The sequence below is a fragment of the Pleurodeles waltl genome, chromosome 8 (assembly GCF_031143425.1).
Source record: "Pleurodeles waltl isolate 20211129_DDA chromosome 8, aPleWal1.hap1.20221129, whole genome shotgun sequence".
NCBI classification, from domain to species: domain Eukaryota; kingdom Metazoa; phylum Chordata; class Amphibia; order Caudata; family Salamandridae; genus Pleurodeles; species Pleurodeles waltl.
This window is the reverse complement of record NC_090447.1, coordinates 713,988,923-714,009,435: the sequence shown is the minus strand read 5'-3', so window position 1 is coordinate 714,009,435 and position 20,513 is coordinate 713,988,923. Positions and strand designations below refer to the sequence as shown.

The 20,513-nt window shown below is 44.4% G+C and overlaps 2 protein-coding genes across 3 annotated transcripts in view; one reads left to right on the top strand and one right to left on the bottom strand.

Moving 5' to 3' along the window:
- Window positions 1–20,513, bottom strand: part of CMSS1 (cms1 ribosomal small subunit homolog) — a 1,251,672-nt gene that overhangs the window by 890,557 nt on the left and 340,602 nt on the right. The window lies entirely within an intron of this gene.
- The window catches only part of FILIP1L (filamin A interacting protein 1 like), an 840,953-nt gene that overhangs the window by 619,949 nt on the left and 200,491 nt on the right, over window positions 1–20,513 (top strand). For both annotated transcript variants that reach the window (XM_069204872.1, XM_069204871.1), the window contains one exon: window positions 307–485. In XM_069204872.1, the coding sequence (XP_069060973.1) occupies window positions 307–485 (179 nt within the window). The remainder of the gene's footprint in view (window positions 1–306; window positions 486–20,513) is intronic.

Genomic DNA, 20,513 nt, shown 5'->3' with positions numbered 1-20,513 from the left:
AAGTACTGACCAAGTTATATCTAAGTGGGTGTTACCACATTTTGCATACAGCTTGCCTTACAACTGTAAAAAAAAACAAAAAAAAAAAAACTGTAACAGTCACACGTGACTTAGGGCAAAAAGTATTGCATACATGAATACATTATGCGCACACATTTCAATACCCGGAAACCAAAGGAAAGATATTTGTTAGACCAAAGACAATATCAAAATGGACTCTCTTGTTTGTAGAAGTTGATATGTTGCTTACAGAAAATGAAAACTCAGATTGTCATGATGCTGTAAAAATGTCCTCCCATTTTGCAGCTGGACAGGTTGGTTCAGAAACAGAAAGAAACTCACAAAAGGATGCTGGACCAGCTTCTGATGGTGGAGCAAGCGCAGAGGCACACACTGTTTGAGCTAGAAGATGAGAAAAGGAAGCACACCGAGTATATGGAGAAAAGCGATGAATTCACCAATCTCCTGGAGCAGGAACGCGAAAGGTAAGGGTAGGCGTAACGCGCACCTCTAGGAAACAGACTACAGCAACCTGGAACAGGGTCACTTAGATCCATTAGGTCATGGAAATCGGCACAAGTAGCATTTGCTCCAGCTGCTGGTTGTGCTTTTTTATCTACCAATTTACATCACTTTGCTAACTAATGTGGAATAACCTGTGCAAACAGTATTTCTGTCCCTCTGTCATAATTAGTAAGGCCGATTATCATTAGCTGCAACCCTTTACTAAAACGGTCTGTGCTAAAGTTGGACCTGCCACAATTTGCCCTCACGTCGCTATAGGTGCAAGTGTTAAAGGAGGTGCGAATAACATTGCTACCTGTTTTTAACATTAACTCTCGGGTCTAAGTGGCTCGGCACAGAGCACCATGATCAGCGCGGTTTATACTCAAATATTCAACAAATTATGCAACTCAATAACCTGTTATATCTACACAGGCTATATTTCTTGGCTTTTTCAAATGTGATTTGCAATTTAACACGTATACGTCCATTTGACATCTTTTTAACACGTTTTAGTTCAGGTAAAAATTGATTTTAAACTGAAAAGACAATCTAAGAGTCCAAATGTGTTAAGATTATTGACCGGTAATATTAAGGTTTAGGTAACTGTTTAGCTTTGTGGAAGATCATCTTCCTTGGAAGTGCCATAAATGGTTTGGTAGGCAGATCATGTATTTGTGTAGTACACAAAGGTGAGAAGGTGGAGACCGAATGGGACAGTCTGCCTAGTGTTTTTATAAATCCAGGGGTGCATCTACATTATTGTTGTGTTGCACATATGGCCGATGAATAAGGCAAAATAATGGTGGCCTTAGCAAAATATGTTAAGGAGACACTGATTTCCCGTCACCTACGGTGTAAAAGTTTACACAGGCCCAGTGCTTAATTTGTGCTTGCTGTTTCCGGTGCTGAGCACCGGCACTTATTTTTAAGGGTCGGGGCTTTCTTCGGCCTTTAGCATTTGCTGCGAGCAAAAGACACATATGGGAAAGACGGATTAAGGGAAAAACTAAAAAAGCGTCACAAAGGGAGAAAGTAAAAAGCTGCAAGAGTGAGTTGAAGGGGCAGGGAGTGACTTTCTATGGATTGAAGAGGCCCGAGATGGCTTCAGGATTACGCCGCCTCAGTATTCCGTGTTCACACACTTAATTGCAGCAGCCGCGTGTTTAAAAGGAGGGCTTCGGGCACCAGCACCTTTTAATTTACAAATTAAGCACTGCGCAGGCCCCACCCCAAAAACACACATTCGCTTTTATCAGTGCTTGATATGCAAATATACAATTGCAAGTACTCCTATACCAGAGCAGCTGTTTTCTACAGGCAAGTGACAGTACTTCTATGGAAACAACTGACGCTGTGCCTTGAAATCAAAGAACTGCAGGGCGGTAGGCCTGGGCAAACTATTGCCGGCGTAATTCACGAAAATTCCAGCATTTCAAGTTAAGCTTTTTCTGTGAAATTTACCATGTTTATGCCAATACAACACATGGGGGAGTCGGTTGAGTAAAGAAAAACATTATTTTTTTTTTAAATCCTAGCGTGGACGAATAGCAATAACGCTAACTATAAGCAAACGGCTCTTGTTGGCACTTTTGTTCTGTGTGATATTTTTCTCGCAAACCTCGTCCGTGCGTTATTGAGGACGCACTTGTCACAAAAAAAAAATAGCACAAATGGCAGATTTTTCTGTTGTATAATCATATGTTTTTTCCAAAATATCACGTAATTATGTAAAAGGACCTAATGCAAATTTGGGAAAAGGCGCTACTTGGCAATACCAGCCCATTTAAAAGAACTCCTTGTGACAGAAGAGTTCTAGCTTTATGAATGCGCGCTCGTCACTCAGAGACGTAACAAAGGCCACCGCGGTGCGAGCCCCAGGCCCCCCTCTCCTTGATACACTGCGCATGAGCGGCAGACCTCTCTGGCCCATGGGGAGGGGCCCCTTCCCGGTACTGTACAAGGGTCTTACCCCACCGGGCACTCCGTTTTAATGGCAGAGTGGTAATGATAAACCGTGTGCACGGTTGGTTGTTAGCCCTCGACTATGCCTCAACCAGTCGCTATGTGCGACACTGAGGTCATTCTTCTGCACAGGGCTCGGCAGACTGACAGACCCCGCGCCCAAGTATTCCAGTGATGGAGGCGGCCAAGAGAGCGATTCCAGTTCCTTAAGGGCTACTGCTTAGTGGCGCATCAAAGGCTCCTAATAGTTGCGTGGGCTCGATGTAAATATATAAAAGCTGATCTTGGCGGAAAGGTGCTCTGAAGAAAAGCAGTAGATGCTGTCGTCCGCCCCCACTGGGAAGACATTTATGACTCAAAACGAGGTTCTTGGCTGCCAAACAGTCTCGGCAGCTGTGAAGCGGTTTTTTTAATTGAACAACCCGTTCGAGCAGTATACCTCAACTACTCACCAAGTGTTTGTGTGACACAAAGCATGATGCTACACGAAAAACGTACAGCGCTTTCATCGTAAGCGCCCAGTCCGAATTCATTTATTTGAAACGTACTGCAACAATGATTGCTATTCGTGCCTTTGGTTTAATATTAGTGACACGTGTGCCTACGTAACCACTTCATAGGACAGCGGCGAACTTCACTGTATTGAAGTTTGAACTATATTTCCCAAACAACGCGACTCCCTCGATTCATAGAACTTGAGACTTCAAAAGGTGCATTCGTCTTTTATCTGCTTCAAACATACCTATTTTTCCAACGCGGCCGATCTTTGTTAGTACTATTACAGTTTCAGACAGTGGTTACAGTCTTGTGGTTTTACGCGTTTTGCTGGGTAGGAGGTGGCTTTTCATAAAGTGACATCCAATGGGTATGCCGCACTAAATACAACTCGTGGATACCAGACTACACAATTCCTAATCTTTTTATGGAGGTTCAGCCCATAAAGACCTGCCGTTGTATGGGGAACCATTGTTACATGACGGGGGTGTGGGAGCATAGGAACCCCTGAAATGGTATACCCCCAAATTACTCCTCAACAACACGCCTACAAATGGATGAATCCGAGTCAGTATTGAACCTCAGTTGCACAAGACAATGTGTCACTGACATAAGGCATCCTACAGCATATAAAAAACGGTTCATTAAGTAAGGACAGACTCAATAATAGAGTTCTAGAATGGAATTATAAATGTGTTTCAAATACAACAGCACCATGCCAATCTATACAGGTAAATCCATTTTCTGAAATTGTTAATAATGCACAATTTTATTAAAAAAATGCACAAAACTCCTACTTGGGCTCACCAAGAGAGTTAACCTGCAGGTGACAGTAATTTTGCAGGGTGCTTGCATTTCAGAAGTGCCCTTGACTATATTGGGACTTCAACTGGAGGGCAACGTTTGCATAGAAAGGTATTTAATAAACAAAGAAGCTACTATATAATGCATACCAATACTATGTATTGAGTGTTGTGTGCATTCTTAAGCATAACTGTCGGATTTAAGTGGTTTTGCACTTTTGAGTCTCAAATAAAACTTACTTCTTTGCTATGCTTTTTTTGAGTGAATTTCATTTTTTTTAATGAATTACTTATTTTCAAATGCCTACTATGCAGGGCATTTTGCCTGAGGTCAGGCCCTTGGAACAACTCCCAGTGGCCACTCAAAACCACGAGGGTTGGCACATGGACCTGGCCTGAGGCCAGACACTGCACCTAACCACCGTTGGCTACTCAACTCACACGGTGCACGGCAGCCATGAATAGCAGAAGGAGAAAGAATTTACCCACAGGCCATACTCTGCAGCTAACACCCTGCCACGCGTGAATAATAAGATCTTACTTTGCATCTAAAAAATAAGAAAGAAAATTCACTGGAAAAGACAAAGAATAAAGTGCCATTATGTGTTAGTAAGGTTTTAAACTATGTTAAAAAAAAAAAAAAACTTAGAAATTCACTGAAAAAAATAAGATTAAAGTGGAACAATACATATGTTTCCTAATACTAAAACAAAACCTACTGTTCTAAAACCAAGAAAAACACTGGAGTTCTGCAGTTATATGTAACTGACCAAAGCATAATTTGAACCGGTAAGATGCAGTGCTCATGAAAACATATTCCATCACTGATGACAATTCTGTGGCGGTGCAATTTACGCTTAGGTCAGTTATGTATAACTGTTGAATTTCCTTGTTCGTTTGATTTTAAAACAATAAGACTTTTTGTATTATTAGAAGATCTACTTCTTGGGGTCTGTATTCTCACTTTTTTGATTATAAGAAAGACCAATAGTCCTAGCATTCTTAGTACTGTCGGCTAAAAAAGAAAATAACCGTCTGAAAGTCCATCCGATTGTATGGGGTTAGTTGGCATGTATAGTAATTACAGAGTCCTTATTTGCCGGATGGAAATCTATTGTACAATTGGTCTTGTGCTTTGAGGAACTTTATTTCTAGAATGTAAAAAAAAACGTAACTCATGCAGACCGGTGCAACTGGGGAAATCGCAATTATGATTGTGACTTACACAGAATGAAGATTTTTTCTGGGTTTTCCTTTCAGACATCCTGAAAGCGTGGTTGGGTTTAATCCCCTCAGAACAAGAGTTAACAAGTGATATGGTATTGTAAGTTATGTAGCACATACTACCCCGAATGAGGCGCAGCGGTGCTTTCTTTCTGGGCAGCAGGCTACTCCTTAGGCCCAGAGTTATTACACGAAGCTGGGGGCGGCGGAGGTTGAGATGGAGATCGTGCCCGTGTCTCGGGCTGTGGGATATTAGTGAATCCAGCAGGCGTCTATTACAAGTGAGCTGGGCTTGGGGACTGCTGTCATGTATTGACAGAACGGCTCCCTGAAACAAGGGCGATCGAGGGCATGGCAGTGGCATAGCAAGGCTGGCATGGGCAGTAATGCCAGGAGGGAAGTGGGCCCTCCACGGTTAGGTTGTAAAAGACAAACATGATGGTGTAGTTGGCTCCTCACCCTTGTGGGTCAGGTGCCACTGTACCTGATGCACCAGTGAAAGCTACTGCTTGGGGTATAATATAAATTAAAACAACACTTGCAAGAGTCGCAGCCACTAGCAATGCCTTGGGCCCGCGTTGCCGTTCTTGTTTTTACCCACTGTACGGCTCCATACAGGGGCCCACATGCAAATCAGTCTTGGTCTTGCTTCAGTAGTTGAATATCAGACTGGCCTGGCTTGGTGCTGTTTGTCGGACTTAGCCTAGTAGTTTAGACTGGACTGCTACTGGAGTAGGATCGAGGCTGATTTGCATTAGGTTGGTCCCGGTCTGAAGTGGCAGAAAATGGGGCTGGAATGAGTCTCAAGCAATTGCTAGTGGCGGATATGTTTGCAAGACTGTACCCATCTCCTTTGTGCTTTCCTTATAGTGAGCTTTAAGACTCATGGGGAGAGTCTCTGCTTCACTGGGAACCAGTGAAGTGTCTTCCGTGGCAAGCAGACATGGGCAAACATTTTCATAATTGTGACATTTCTGGGCTTAATTTTGTTCTTTGATTAAAATCAAAACATATGACAAAGCAGGGCCTGAACCGCTGCATGCAAAGTATGCCCCATTAACATACTGCTGCCACAAAGCATGCATTACTGTGCAGCTGCAGAACTGCTCCGGCGCTGGCTGACTTTCAAAGGAACAGGAAACGATGACTCACGAGCGTCTGCCCTTCAAAGGACAGCTAGTGGAAGAAAGATGAGAACTGCCGTATCTGCCGTATTTCCTTTTGTACAGGGACACATTCCAGATGTTACATTTTGGCTGTGAGAGAGGAATATATTCCAGCTTGTAATGGTGCATAGATATTTCTGTCTATCTGAAGAGCGTATAACAGAACGTTTTACAAGCTTCAGGACCTTTTCCCATCATCACCCTTCCGCTGCAACTTCCTTGGGCGTCTCTTGTATCCACTGTATATTACTCATACGAACACAAGAGCAATACTTAAGCAATATTAACTAAGAGGTAGGGCACTAGCAGGTTGCTAGTCATCTGAGTGAGTCAGTGGGCCAAAGATGAAATCAGGATAGTTACTTCCTGCATCTTGGGGCTTAACTACCATTGGTGTAGCAGGCGCAGTGGCACCTGGGCCCAGAGCCCGGAGGGCCCCACTGAACCGTGATAGTTGCTATATTTTACTACTCCAACATCAATCAGTAACTTGTTGGGAGGGGCCTATATCGTGAATAATATTGCTATTGTAAACCAGATAGAATATAAATATGGGTATAATGCACATATTTTAATTTTTTTTGTTTCTTCAAGAAAGTATTTAGATGGGAGGTTATATGTGTTTTGCCCTTGTTGTATTTTTTGGGACATTAGGCACCAACTATTTTCAGGTTGAGCCTATAACACAGTGCAAGTTGTCTTTGTAAAATACCTATTGCGGGCATACCAAGAACTTAAAGGGGCTTACAGCTCGCCCATTTATTACCGATGATTGGCTCTGCCACTCTCATTTGCTTCTGTCATATTCAATGGCTTCCCTTGTCTCAGCTTGTCCATCTTGTGTTTGTCCCTCACCTGGAACATAGCCTCCTTACTATCTTGCTCACTGTCTGCCTTCTATCCTTCCACTGCTCATTTGTAGGGAACATCTTTTTTCTTTTTGTTTAAGCATGTGTTTTCCAGCTTTCTCCCTCATCTGCTTCCACCACAGACCCATGCTCCGCATTACTGTCTCCCTCTAACTGCAAGCTCCCTTTCGTATCCTTCTCCCTGCCAAACACTCTCACACTCTGTTGCTATCTCATTAATGTGCTTCTCCCCCCTCTCTTTTGTTGCTCTCCCTTGTGCGCTGCTTTGACCTTCCCCAGCCATCTTCCCATTGTTTTAGATCCTTCATCGATTCCCCAAACCCATTTTTGTTTAAAAATAAATTTGTTTTTCTGTGTGGAGGGACACAAGTGGATTCAAGTAGCAAACTGCTGCTGGCCTCATTCCCTTAAAAAAAAGTGTTTTTGCTGTAACTCGTTACTATTAATTTTTTAATTTACCGATCCACCTTAGATTGGTAAATTAAAAAAGAATGGAACTTATGTAATTTTGTAGGCGAGTATGCGTACTGATGCATGTGTGCAAAAAATCATCAAGCGGCTACGAAATACAAAACCTTATGTGGCAATGTGGCACTGAGATTTTTATTTGTTGCCTATGCTTTACGCAGCATCACCAAAATGTAACTGCTAAGTGAACAGGTCCCAAAACATCAACAGATTGGCATTGCCAATGCTTGTTTCCTTCTGGAGCAATAAGAGCTTTCCAATGAAGTATATTGGAGGGAATTCATATTTTTAGGGGCTGCAAAAATGAAACATGTAAAAAATTATAAAGGTTTTAGGTGCAATTTCATTAATTTGTTAGCTTTGCTACGTACGTTTCAAAAATTCAAATTATTTAAACATTTTTTATAGTGAGATGTTTCAAAACATATGAACATTTACATCAGGATGAGAATCAATGAAAATAATATCTTCTATGATCTATATCTCAGTTTTCTGTGAAAGTAGGTCTGTCATAGCATTCCATGGTTCCAGGCACACCTAATGGCCTAATACTTGAGATAAAATGGAGAAGGGGGGTAGGAGTGACAAAGAACTAAACTGAATAACGTCTCTTAAAAAAACACACTTGACATTTACTCCCCCATCATGCAATAGTCGCCTATGAGGTGTCACAGGCTTCATATTACTCCAAGGAACTATAAACTAAAGCCACTTTTTCTGAGAGAGCACCAATAGCCTAAATATCGACACCCACTCCTCTTAAAAATAACGTGGACCCAGGACATGGGCTCCCCAAGGCCTGGTAATGGCTCAGGGAGGGGGGCACATGCTCCCTCTCCTACAATATTAATAAAACAATCCTCTACCCACTGGCTCAACTAGGGCAGAAGCCTGTCTGTTTTTTTTTACAGGTCTGCAGATCCTCTCTAGACCCGTCAATAAAAAAAAAAAATACAGTTTTTGGCACCGGGCACTCTGGGATGGCCTACACGGCCCAGGGAGCAGGGTATTCCTACTGTACCCGCCCATATGTTTTTTATATTCTTTTTCCAGGAAAGTGGATTGATTCCTAAAATGGCTGCTGTCTCATCATTGTTGATCTGGTGTCAGCCAGTAAGATCATATCTTTTGATCCAAGGTGTACATATGTGAATCTATCTATCTATCTATCTATCTATCTATCTATCTATCTATCTATCTATCTATCTATCTATCTGTCTATCTGTCTATCTGTCTATCTGTCTATATATATATATATATATGCAAAGGTTACAGGGACCTTATAGTTAGGTCACATTTTAAACGTATCAAACCTTAGAAATTCGCCAGTTACAGTTATAGTTATCTCAAGTAGCTATAACTCATGCCATAAGGTAACTAACTCATGCCCCTGCCATGCACAGTTATCAGATCAATAATTTTACTGCAGATGTTACTGTGATATTATCAATGATGTTACCAAAGATGTCATAGGCAATGTAATTTGTGGGGTAATTAGCAGTGCATGCCGAGGGCGAGAGTTATAGTTACCTTAGGACGCAAGTTATAGCTACCTTAGGGCACAAGTTATAGTTACTTGAGATAACTAACTGGTGAAAATCTATGGTCGGATAGGTTTAAAATGTGAGCCCGACTAGAACATCCCTGTAACCATTGGATTTTTAAGTTAATTTCTATGTTTATTATAATTCTATTTCCTAACTTTAACATCCCTGTAACCTTTGTTTTTTTCCATTGATTTTCTCTAGTTTTTTTTAATGTATAGTAATTTTCATTACTATATGCAATCCAGCCACAAGCGCTCACGGCCTTTGGCCGTGTGCAGGGGAGGTTGTCCGCGGGGTCTGGCCTGCAGCCAATCCCTGCGGCCAACCCCTATAACCACCCAACCCCACTTTGCACATGGCCTGCGGTGGTGTGCAGTGGGGGATGGCCGCAGAGTCGGGCCGGTGGCCAGTCCCTGTGGCCAACTCCTACAACAACTCAACCCTGCATGGCCCCCCTTCCTCACGCCGATATCTGTGCCAGGTACCCCATCCCCTGGGGCCCAGCTTAAATATTTGTTTTGTGGGGGAGGTGAGAGGCTGCGTCAACCCCTCTAGGCCGATTTCAGCCATGAAGAATCGCATCCCCCAGGGCCTGGCCTAAACATTTGTTTATTGTTTTGGAGAGAGAGAGGCTGCACATCCCCCCTTGCCTGGCCGATCTCACTCTGGGGACCCCATCCCCCGGCCTAAACATTTCCTTTTTGGGGGGAAGAGAGGGAGGTGCGCGCCCCCCCCCCTCCCCAGGCTTATCTCAGCCCTGGGGACCCATGTGACCTGGGTTTCCCCTATGGCACACAGTCTCAATGTTGGGGAACGTGGGGGGGACGGGGCGGAGTATGAAGGCCCTCACGGTCCCAGCTGGCTCCCTGCCTCTTGCAGGAGTCAGCATTGCTGTCACAGAGAGGGAGCTCTCTCTGTGAGAGCAACGTTTCCTCTGTCTCCCTGCCTGCAACTACGAGGGCAGGCAGACAGAGGAAAACTCCGCTCTGATGAAGTGAGAGCTCTTTGACAGCTCTCCCTTCATCAGAGCTGAGTGTTTGCTGTGGCTTGGTGGCAGCTGTCAAAGCTGCCACGAAGCCACAGCAAACAGCTATGTCCCGGCGGTGGGCACCCCAGGACATAGTAGGAGCTGGCCCTGGGGGTGGCTGTCACCAGGGCCACCAGTGGCTCCTCGAGGCAAGCCACTCAACCCCCTCCCATGAAAATAGCCCTGGGGACCCGAGGGAGGGTGGTTGTCCCTAGGGTATGGGGTCCAAAACGGACCCCCTTTCAATTTTTTTACAGTTTGCCCCGGGGAGGTGGTGGTCCATGGGGCAGCGGAGGGGGCCCCTCCCAACACCATAGTTCTGTGAAGCCCCTGGGAGGGGGTGATCCCAGGGACTGCGGCAGGCTGAAGCAGAGTCCCAAGATGGCTACCAACACTTTATTAAAGTGTTGGCAGCCAATCAGATCTCAGCACTAGATCAGGAGGGGTCATGAATCCTTCACGTCCCTACATAAACAAATTTAGATTTTTTTTCATTTCTCTAAAACTACTGAACGGATTTACACCAAATATGAAAAAAGTTCACTTTCTAGACCAAGACTAGCTTTCTACCAAATTTGGTCTAACTCAATGCAGTGGTTTTGACGCTATCGCTGTTTGAAATCTCAATGGAAAAATGAATAGGGAAAAAGCATTTTGGGGGCCCCATTTTTCTCTGCCCCCGCATGATGGATCACCCCAAAACTTTCCAGACAGCTGCTGGCATGACTGGCAAATGTTTTTTTGGAAACTTTTGTGAACTGGCAGCAGAGATATAGGCAACTACTGAACAGATTTACACCAAATCACAAAAAACAAATTTTCTAGACCAAGATCTAGCTTTTTGCCAAATTTAGTGTAATCCTGTTGAGTCGTTTTTGAGGTCTCAATGTTCACTTTTCCTATGGAAACTGCATGCTGAAAACAAGTTTTGAGACCCTGAAGCTCCTGAGACCTCGCCTGCATGCAGCGGCTTACCAACACCATCCTGCTCACTTTATGAGCCCCACTACCATTGCTGCCCATTTGCTGGGACCAGGGGCCTGCCTGCCTGATCTGGACCCGCTGTCTGATGCCTTGCTGGCTGCTGCAGCCTGATGCGCCCCTCGATGACAGGGACAGAGGGTGAGCCTGGGGCCTGGGCCACAGCAAGCACGGCCTAAACTTGTAGTCCACTGCTGGGCTACATCGGGGATTGAGACGACCCAAGACGCGCTAGCGCGCAGCTTGCCTGCTTCCCGGCCAGGAGGTTAGCCATTTGTCGGCTGGTGGTTCCTGTGGCCACGGTGCCTCTAAGGTGGCGGGCCTGGGGGAGCGCGGAGGGTGCCACAGCCCATCCAACCCACAGATGGGCCTTCACCTCCTCTGATGGACGCCTTCGACTGAACTGGCTTCTCTTTCTTCTGACCTGCAACGGGACAGACCTGGGGACTCTACATGATCTCAGGAAAGTGCAGTGAGTTGCTAGATAGCACATGCAACCTCACCTATCCTGCTTGAACCTGCGGTTGACTGGGCCCTCACTGCATGCTCCACAGCACGACAACTCTTCATCCTACACCGACACATGCTGCCCACTGAACTCCTGACTGTGCTACCTCACACTAAATCATACACTGTGCACGGGAACACTGTCTGGTATGCCTTGCCTCAGCTCTGCCACACGCTAGAAGGGGAGCAACGACACAAATTAATCCACGAACCATGCTAGATGCTCAAGGTGTCCTCTGGGCCTGGCGCATTTATTCAACACAGTGGCAACACCTCCCTGCTAAGTCCTCACCTGCTATTAATGGTTGCCCCAGCCAACTTCAGTGGGCAGTGCCAGCATAATATTGCGGCGTGGGGACCCAAAATAACGACAATTACCATTTGAATCAACTAAGATCTCCAGGAGGCCAATTTCAGACAACCCCACTGATCACGAGTCCACTATGGCACCACCTCTGCTCCCCAGCTAGACAGAACAACAGCAATGATGGCAGAATTGACGTGTAAACTAAGCAATTTGACAGCATGCATTAGGGCAGAGTGACAAATATCTGAAACAGAGGATGATAATGCCTAAACCAACAAGCGAATAGACAACATTTTGCGCTTATTGAAAACTGTTGCCACCAAATACTAAGATTTAGAGGCCCACTCACATCACAACTATGTTTGCATTACAGGGGTGGTGAAGTGTACCAGCATCGGGAATATGGACATCTTTGTCAAGAAACTTTTGGTGGACCTGTTTGAGAGAGACGTCTTCACAGACACAAAATAACAACATAAAGGGGTGATATCAATAAGAGTAACTGGCACTCTCACTCAATTATCTATCACATTATTCAAACGGTGCCACTTACTGGGGCTCCACCCCAAAATTAGCCCCAAATGATGATAACTCCTGTTACCCAAACTATAAATTGCAGCGGCACACGTTACAGATTTATCAGCATCAATAGTCCATGTTTATAAAAGTTGCTTTAAGAGTCCACATTCAAAAGAATCTTCATGAGTTGAGTCACAGTACTTTTTATTTTTATTCTTCTTGAGAGATCTGGTATCCAATAATTGCTCACATTCCCTTCCCAGTCAACACGTGTTTCGTCTGGGGACTACCCCTTGACTTCATCAAGACTTCCTACAACAGACAGTTTCATTGTATATATAATTAACATAAAACATTATACCAATATGCGAGTACCTCACCATCCAATGTGACATAAATGATACATGCTCAAATGTGAAAACCGTGATTTTTATCAGTGTACATCTGTTTATCATTTTAGAGTGCCAATATCTTATATAAATATGTTGAATTACTTAAGTACAAATCTCAATATCTTATAACATAATTATTTTATATCCAGTTTCTTTTGTCCTGGCCTTCTTAAATTAAATTAAATCGTTCCAAAGGTGGAGAGCATTCTTAGTAATACAATTGTGCAATGTGTGTGCTCTTAATTTTTGTTAAGAACGCAAATAGAAAAGCAAAGTTGTACCTTCTCATAATCCTTGGGATATATTTAATATACTGCCATGTGTAATCTGTAATACTGAAAATATTTGTGTATTCCCTAGTTAGTCACATATTACATGTCAAATTAGAGTCTTTACGCCTTACGAGGCAGTGTTCACAATCATAATGCTTACCTGACTACATGTGTTTACCCTATAAAAAGCCTGTATCTGGATGCGGTGAGGAAGCGTATCCTAAAAATATATTGCGGCGAGTTAATAACCTCCTAATATAGTTGGTAATTCCATGAACATAATTCCCTCTCACAAACCCTTACCTTAATACTTTCTCTTATATGTGTGTGATCCGCGAGTACGTCGGATTAACAGCAAGAAGCAGAACGGTTATCCTGTCGGTGTTTATAAGCCCGCCTTCTCCGTTCACAAACACAGAAGACGGACTAGCCTTCGTATCGTATTTCTCATTACATATCAATTCCATAAGTCCTTATTATCTCTCCTTCACCACGCACCATTATTCCCCAAATAAAAGGGTACATTAGATGTTGTGTTTTGTCTACATAGAACCTTTTTTCTTCTCAACGTATTCCGGTCTCCATATCCTGGATCATAGACATAAAAAACTGACTCGTTTTTATGTCGCGCTTCGCTACATGCACTGAACTGCCAAAGAAATCTCAATGACTAAGTGAATAGTGATATTCAAAATCTCAAGCCAAAATTAGGGCAACTGGAAGTTCGTCTTGTTCACCATATCCACATATACCCTAAGTACTAAATACTGTTTATTTCACCATATTATCCTAACTATTGATATCAATGTACCTTATCACACTATACTCTAGAATGTTCTACTATACATATTAAGTATCCACCCTGCATGTCTTATATCTAAAAGTCACCTCTACACACCTATTTATACCACAATTCTATGCTTGTCATAAATTGAGTACAATTATATGTAATTATTATATCCAATTATTATTCGTATAATAAAATAGTCCAAACACCCATGATCCAGTTAATGAACAACTTCTTACCTGTCACCAAGAAAATATTCCAATTTGTGATCAGAATTCAAACCTTGTTCCACTGCCCCTAAGCGTATAATCCAAAGGGATTCTTTCCTTCTTAAGGCTAATTCCCTATTACCACCTCGTGGGTTTTGCTCTCAGAGCTCAAATCCCAAAAATGTAAACTCTTTATGGGCTCCCTCTATCTCGCATACTCTCATATGTGAGGCTATAGGATAGCGCTCATCTTCCTGTCTTATCGCTCTCCAATGCTCCGATATTCTCACCCTGAGGGGACGAATAGTGCTACCCACATATATCTTACCACATTTGCAAATTACCATGTATACTACATATTTAGTATTACAATTTATATGTGATCGAATACTGTGTTTGCTGTTGCCGATACCTTGAAAGTCCTTCTTTGCATGCCACGCCCACCTACACATTGCACAACAACCACATTTGTAAAAACCCAAATTATGTGAATTCAGCCAATTTGGTTTAGGTTTCTCTCCTAAATAGCTTGGACTAAGAATATCGTTAAGTGTATTTCCTCTTCTATAGGATACATCTGGTTTGTTGTTGATATACTTCTTCAGGGTTTGATCCTGTAATAGGATTGCCCAGTGTTTTTTCATGATTTTCAGTAATCTGGATGAGTTTTCTGTATAATCTAATACTATCCTTACCTTCTTAGTATCATTACTCATTTTTACCTCTTTTAAGGATCTACGGTGTGCCAATGTATGTGATCGAGATATTCTGGAAGCTTTTAGCTGAGACCTCTTGACAATATCCACCGAATATCCCCTGGCAATAAATCTCTGTCCCATATCCTCAATGCAGTTATAGAAGTCACAATTTTTACTACAATTACGTCTCGCTCTAACCATTTCGCCAAATGGTACTGCATCTATCTGATATTTCGGATGCGCACTAGTTGCGTGTAATAAGGTATTACATGATGTCGATTTACGGTACAACCTGCTCTCTATCTTATTATTTTCCACAAATAGTTGGACATCTAAAAAAAATCAATACAAATTGTACTGTATTTATAAGTAAACTTAATATTGACCTCATTATTATTAAGGTGATCACAAAATCTATTTAGAGTCTCCTCATTCCCTGTCCATATCATAAAACAATCATTGATATATCTCACAGACACTTTTGTTGTTGAGAGAGCTCATTGATCGCTTGGCCCAAGACCTATTCAAGGAGCAACATCATGCCCAATAATTGCACAGCTATGCAGTTTGAGACCAGGACACTCTACACCTGGCAAGCGAGAAAGGTCCACTACAGTATCAGGGGGTGACCTTATCTCTTCTCCCTGATTTTACACCACTTCCCCAAGAGGCACAAGGCAAATATGCTGACATTAAATAGACGCTGCAGAAATCCGCCCCCGATATGGTATGCTATACGCGGCGTACCTAGGACTTGAGACGAATAGCAAACATCATGTGTTCAACTCCCCTGCGGACACCACACTTTTTTCAAGCAACACAAACTCGGACAGTCTTTGCCCGGGCGGCACTCCTTAGCTGGCTCTTCAGCTTATTCATCGTCACAGCATCCCCCCTCACCCTAATGACTCGTCCACTAATTGCTCTCATTGTCACTGGCCCAGGTTTCTTGAGGGCTGACATGAAGAGGCCCATGTGAACATTGGATCCCACACTATCTCTTGTTAGCAGGCCACACACTGTTACAGACCTGCTTTAAAATATGGCAATGTTCTTCTTTGCGGAGCGTTGCTGCACTCCCGAGGTGTACACCACCATGCTTTGTTGTTTGTCTGATTCAGAATCAATGGGTTTCACCAGCGGTTACTTACTACGGTGTGGATGGGGGATCTGGGAATGTTTGACTTAGTTATGTTTACATATAGATATTACAATACTATTTCCTTCACGACAATTCAAGATATATACACTGGCTATTCACCACACATTTGTCATTGCCCGCTTGACACCACGGGAGACAGATGATCATTCCTATGACCTCTCTTGCATTACATGGAACATCAGAGGCCTCAAGAATCTGAGGAAGAGGAAACAGGCCCTCTCTTACACAGTCTCAAATTGGCATTCCTACAGGAAATCCATTTACCACCCCACACTGACTGCTCATATGCTTCACAATGGGGTGGAAATAGCTTCTTTGCCCACTACAGCTTGTACTCCTGGGGGGTGAGCAGGCTAATTCACAAAACATCCCTTTTGTGAGTCGGAACTCCATCTCTGACCCTGAGGGAAGATATCTATTAGTTTACCGGATCCTTGCCGGCAAGCCTATCTTGTTGGTTAATGTGTATGCACCTAACGTAGATGCTCCGGAGTTCTTTTGCAAACTCTCAGCACATATTGATCAATCTCAGGTTGAACACATTCTCCTAGGTGGGGATTTTAACATTACGTGCCACCCCACTCTTGACTCCACTGGTTCCTCTGGGGTTACCAAACCACATTCACTGAACGTTCTAACAGATCTCCTTGATACTGCCCACCTAACTGATGCTTGGCGCAATAGCCATTCAGGCACCAAAGGCTATTCCTCCTATTCTGCCCCACACAATGTCTTGGTACTTTGCCTCAGAAACACTCCTTTGGCTCACTGATGTTGCGCACCACTCCTGCACTTTGTCTGACAACTTCCCAATCACAACAACACTATGGGGGTCATTTTGACCCCGGCGGTCGATGGTAATGTGGAGGTGGTACCGCCAACAGGCTGGCAGTACATACCACCACATCATGACGTTGGCTGAAGCCAACCTGCCAATGTACCACTCCGACCGCCATCGCGGTAGCAGCCGACGGGCTGGAGATAATAATCTCCAGCCCGGCGGCCGCTATTGTCCCGCCTCAGGCATTTTGACCCTGCCTACCGCCATGGTTTTCCTGTTGTTCGAAACACCACAAAAACCATGGCCGTAGGCCCTATCAGTGACATGGAATTCCATTCCTTGTCACTGATAGGAGGCCCCCTCCCCCCAAACACTTCCCAGATGCCCCCTATACCCCTCCATCCACACTCCCCTTCCAAACCCCCACCCCAACACACACACATGCAGACATGCACCACGCATACATACACTCACTCACACAAGCATACACGCATTCATACATGCATCCATTCATGCACACATCCGTACCACTTTCACACTGACACGCATTCACATATCCATTCATACATGCATTCTCACACATGCATACACGCATGCAAACAATACACATACATTTGCAGTCACGCACACTAACGCATTCATGCACACCCTCCCCACACTCACACATTCATCCCTCCCCCACACACACACACCACACCCCCCTCCCCTGTTTGAGACCCAACTTACCTGTATCCAGGGGGTCTTACGGCAGGGAACGGGACAGAGCGCTGCTACCGCCAGCAGAACACTTCCAGGCCGTATTATTTTTCATAATATGGATGGCGGCGGTCTACTGGCATGGCGCTGCTGGTAGTAGCAGTGCCACCTTAACGCCATCCGCCAGCATTGGCACAGCCGTATTTCCACCCTTCTTGTGGCGGAAATCCGGCAGTGGTCATTATTTGGCAGGCGGCTGTTAGCTGCGGTGACGGTCTTTTGGCGCCCACTGCCGCGGCGGTAGGCGGTATTTACCGCCACTGTCAAAATTAGGGCCTATGTATTCCATGGAAAAACCCTCTGATCAGAACCTGGGACCTGTGAACGCATTACATGCAGTATTCCGTACTGAGGTCCGTGATGCAATTACTGAGTACTTCCCTCTAAATACAGGGACCGTACAAAAAAACCTCAGTACTCTGGGAAGCCTTCAAAGCATACATCAGGGGGGTATGCAGAGCTAAACGTGTGAGTACTTTGCAGCATCAGTGAGGACTTCGCAAAAGTCGAGAAGAAACAGACAGCCCTTGACTGTCAAAGTACACCCCGCACACCCTATGCTATTGCACATTAGGTCTAAGTTACTGCAGGAGTTTCAGTAGCTGGCCACTCATGAAGTAGCCTACCTGGGTAAATACACTAGGGCACGCAGCTATAGAGAGGGTGAGAGGCCTGGTCGCACTTTAGCCTGACTATTACGTTCACCCTACCAGGCCTCATATGTCACACATATACTACAGGAAGATGGTAAGATGGCCACTAATACCCCCGACATACTGACTGTGTTTACTGTGTATTATGGGCAGCTATATACATCATGCACTAACATGCCTGATACCAACCTAGCAGATTACTGATCCAAAATTGCCATGGTGTGGCTTGAAGACAGTCAACAGCAATTCTTAGCCTCCCCCATCACGTGTGAGGCGATATCCCAAGCCATTGATGCCATCAGTGGCTCAAAAGCCCCTGTATTAGGTGGGCTATACTGGCAATTTCTATAAAGCTTATAAAGATAAACTAACTCCTCACCTCCTAGGAGTGTATGCTGAGTCACTGGAACTGGGTCTCCCTTCCCCCTACACTGAGAGGGCAATTATTACACTGCTCCTTAAACCTGGAAAGCCCCCCTCACTTGTGCACATCATACAGACTTTTGTCACTACTAAACCACAATAATAAATACTAGTAAAGTTGATTGCTACACACCTATTCCTACTGATGGACCACATAATCTCCCCTATGCTGTCGGGGTTTACTCCCCATCACTCCACCTCGATTAATGTTTGCATGGTGTTTGCGGTCATCAATCAAGTTTCCCCAGATCTGGTGGCAGTGTTATTAGATCCCAAAAAGGCATTTGATTACCTCGAATGGCCCTTCCTACACGCTCCTTTAACACAATTGGGGATCCCCAGAGGATTTAGAGACCTGACTGCATTTCTATATAAAATCCTGCTTGCAAGTCTACGGGTTGATGGCACTCTCTCTGAGTTGTTTTCAAAGATACAAGGCACCCGCCAGGGCTGCCCGCTCACCCCCCCTTTTTATTCATCATTTACATAGAGCGCGGTGGTCTTCAGTTTCACCGAGGCCCATTGCTCGCTTTGCTTTACGCAGATGACATATTGTTATTTGTCCAGGATTCTGCGATTAATCTCTCCCTGTTCATCAGAGAAGTCATTCATTTTTTTAGCCTTTTCTGGCCTGTCCATCAATTAGATTAAGTCTGAACTTTTAACGCTTACAGTGACCACGGTTCCTTGCACTGTCGATTACCCCCAATATGGTATGAAGACTCCACTAAGTATCTTGGCATTTATCTACACAGGGACAGCTCTGAAGTCATTTGGCGCAACTATGTTTCGGAAGTCAAAAAGCTTTCGACCCAAGTCGAATGATGGATCAAGCTACCCTTGTCTCTAGCTGGAAGAATAGCAATAATTAAAATGGTAGTCCTCCCATGGTTTAAATACCCCTCACTATGAGTTTCTTCAACACTCTGCACAGTTTGCTTACTCTACTTGTATGGTGAGGCCGCCAACCCCACATACATTGGAGCATTCTGACATTTCTTTATGACCTGGGTGGTTTTGAAGTCCCTGATTCCTACCTTGAGTATCTGGTCACCCCGGCACATTTTGCTTACTTTTGGTACCACCCAGATGATAGAATCCAATATCTCAAACTGGAATGAACACAGTCACTCCCCCTACCCCTCTCCGCCATGTTACCCTTGGACTTGCCCAGGAACCCAGTGGAGACTCAGACACTTCCCACTGCATGCTGGGCATGGACCAAACTCCTTCGCTACTTGGGCTTGGACACACTATATTCCCTGCACATCCCCCTCTCCAACAACCTGTGGCTCCCACTCACTCGGAAGGGACTGACTCAGCGTACAATTGCGTCACACCAACTGCACACTGCTGGTGACCGGTTTAACTCCACCCTACAATCTGACAGCGGGGCGCAACACCTCATATAAGGATGGGTTCATACTGCATCAATTACACAGCACATTGCGCGCTCCACCCACCTACCCTAAAGTAGTCAAGGAATTTCCCCCCTCTCCTTGATTATCGCTGCCCCTGATGGTGCTCACTTGGTATCCCAAATGCATCATACCTCCTTACTGTTGAGGCCTATTGGGGCTGAGAAGTCGAGGGCTGCTTGGCAGCCCCCTCCCTGACAAAACATGTTATTATTGTTGTGCACAAGCAAAGATGATTTAGAATACTCATTGTCATAAACTGTTACATTATAAATACCCACACTGTACCTACACCACCCCTAATGCGCTAGCTAAACTGGACCCGAATAGTTCGCATTGCTGCCGTAAATGTACAGCGGAACATGCTGACTTTGCTCATTTAGCCTGGAATTGTGCCCCGACCCTCGCATTTTGGGAGGATGTTCATTCTGGTTCATCCTGCATGATAGTGCAGGTTCTCACTCCTGACTGCTTTTGGTCTGTTAAGCTCCTGCCCATGGACAAACAATGCTTCACTGCTCTTACCCTGCAAACAACAGGTTGCCCTCCATTAGGGTAGCAGCACACGCCATACAGTGGC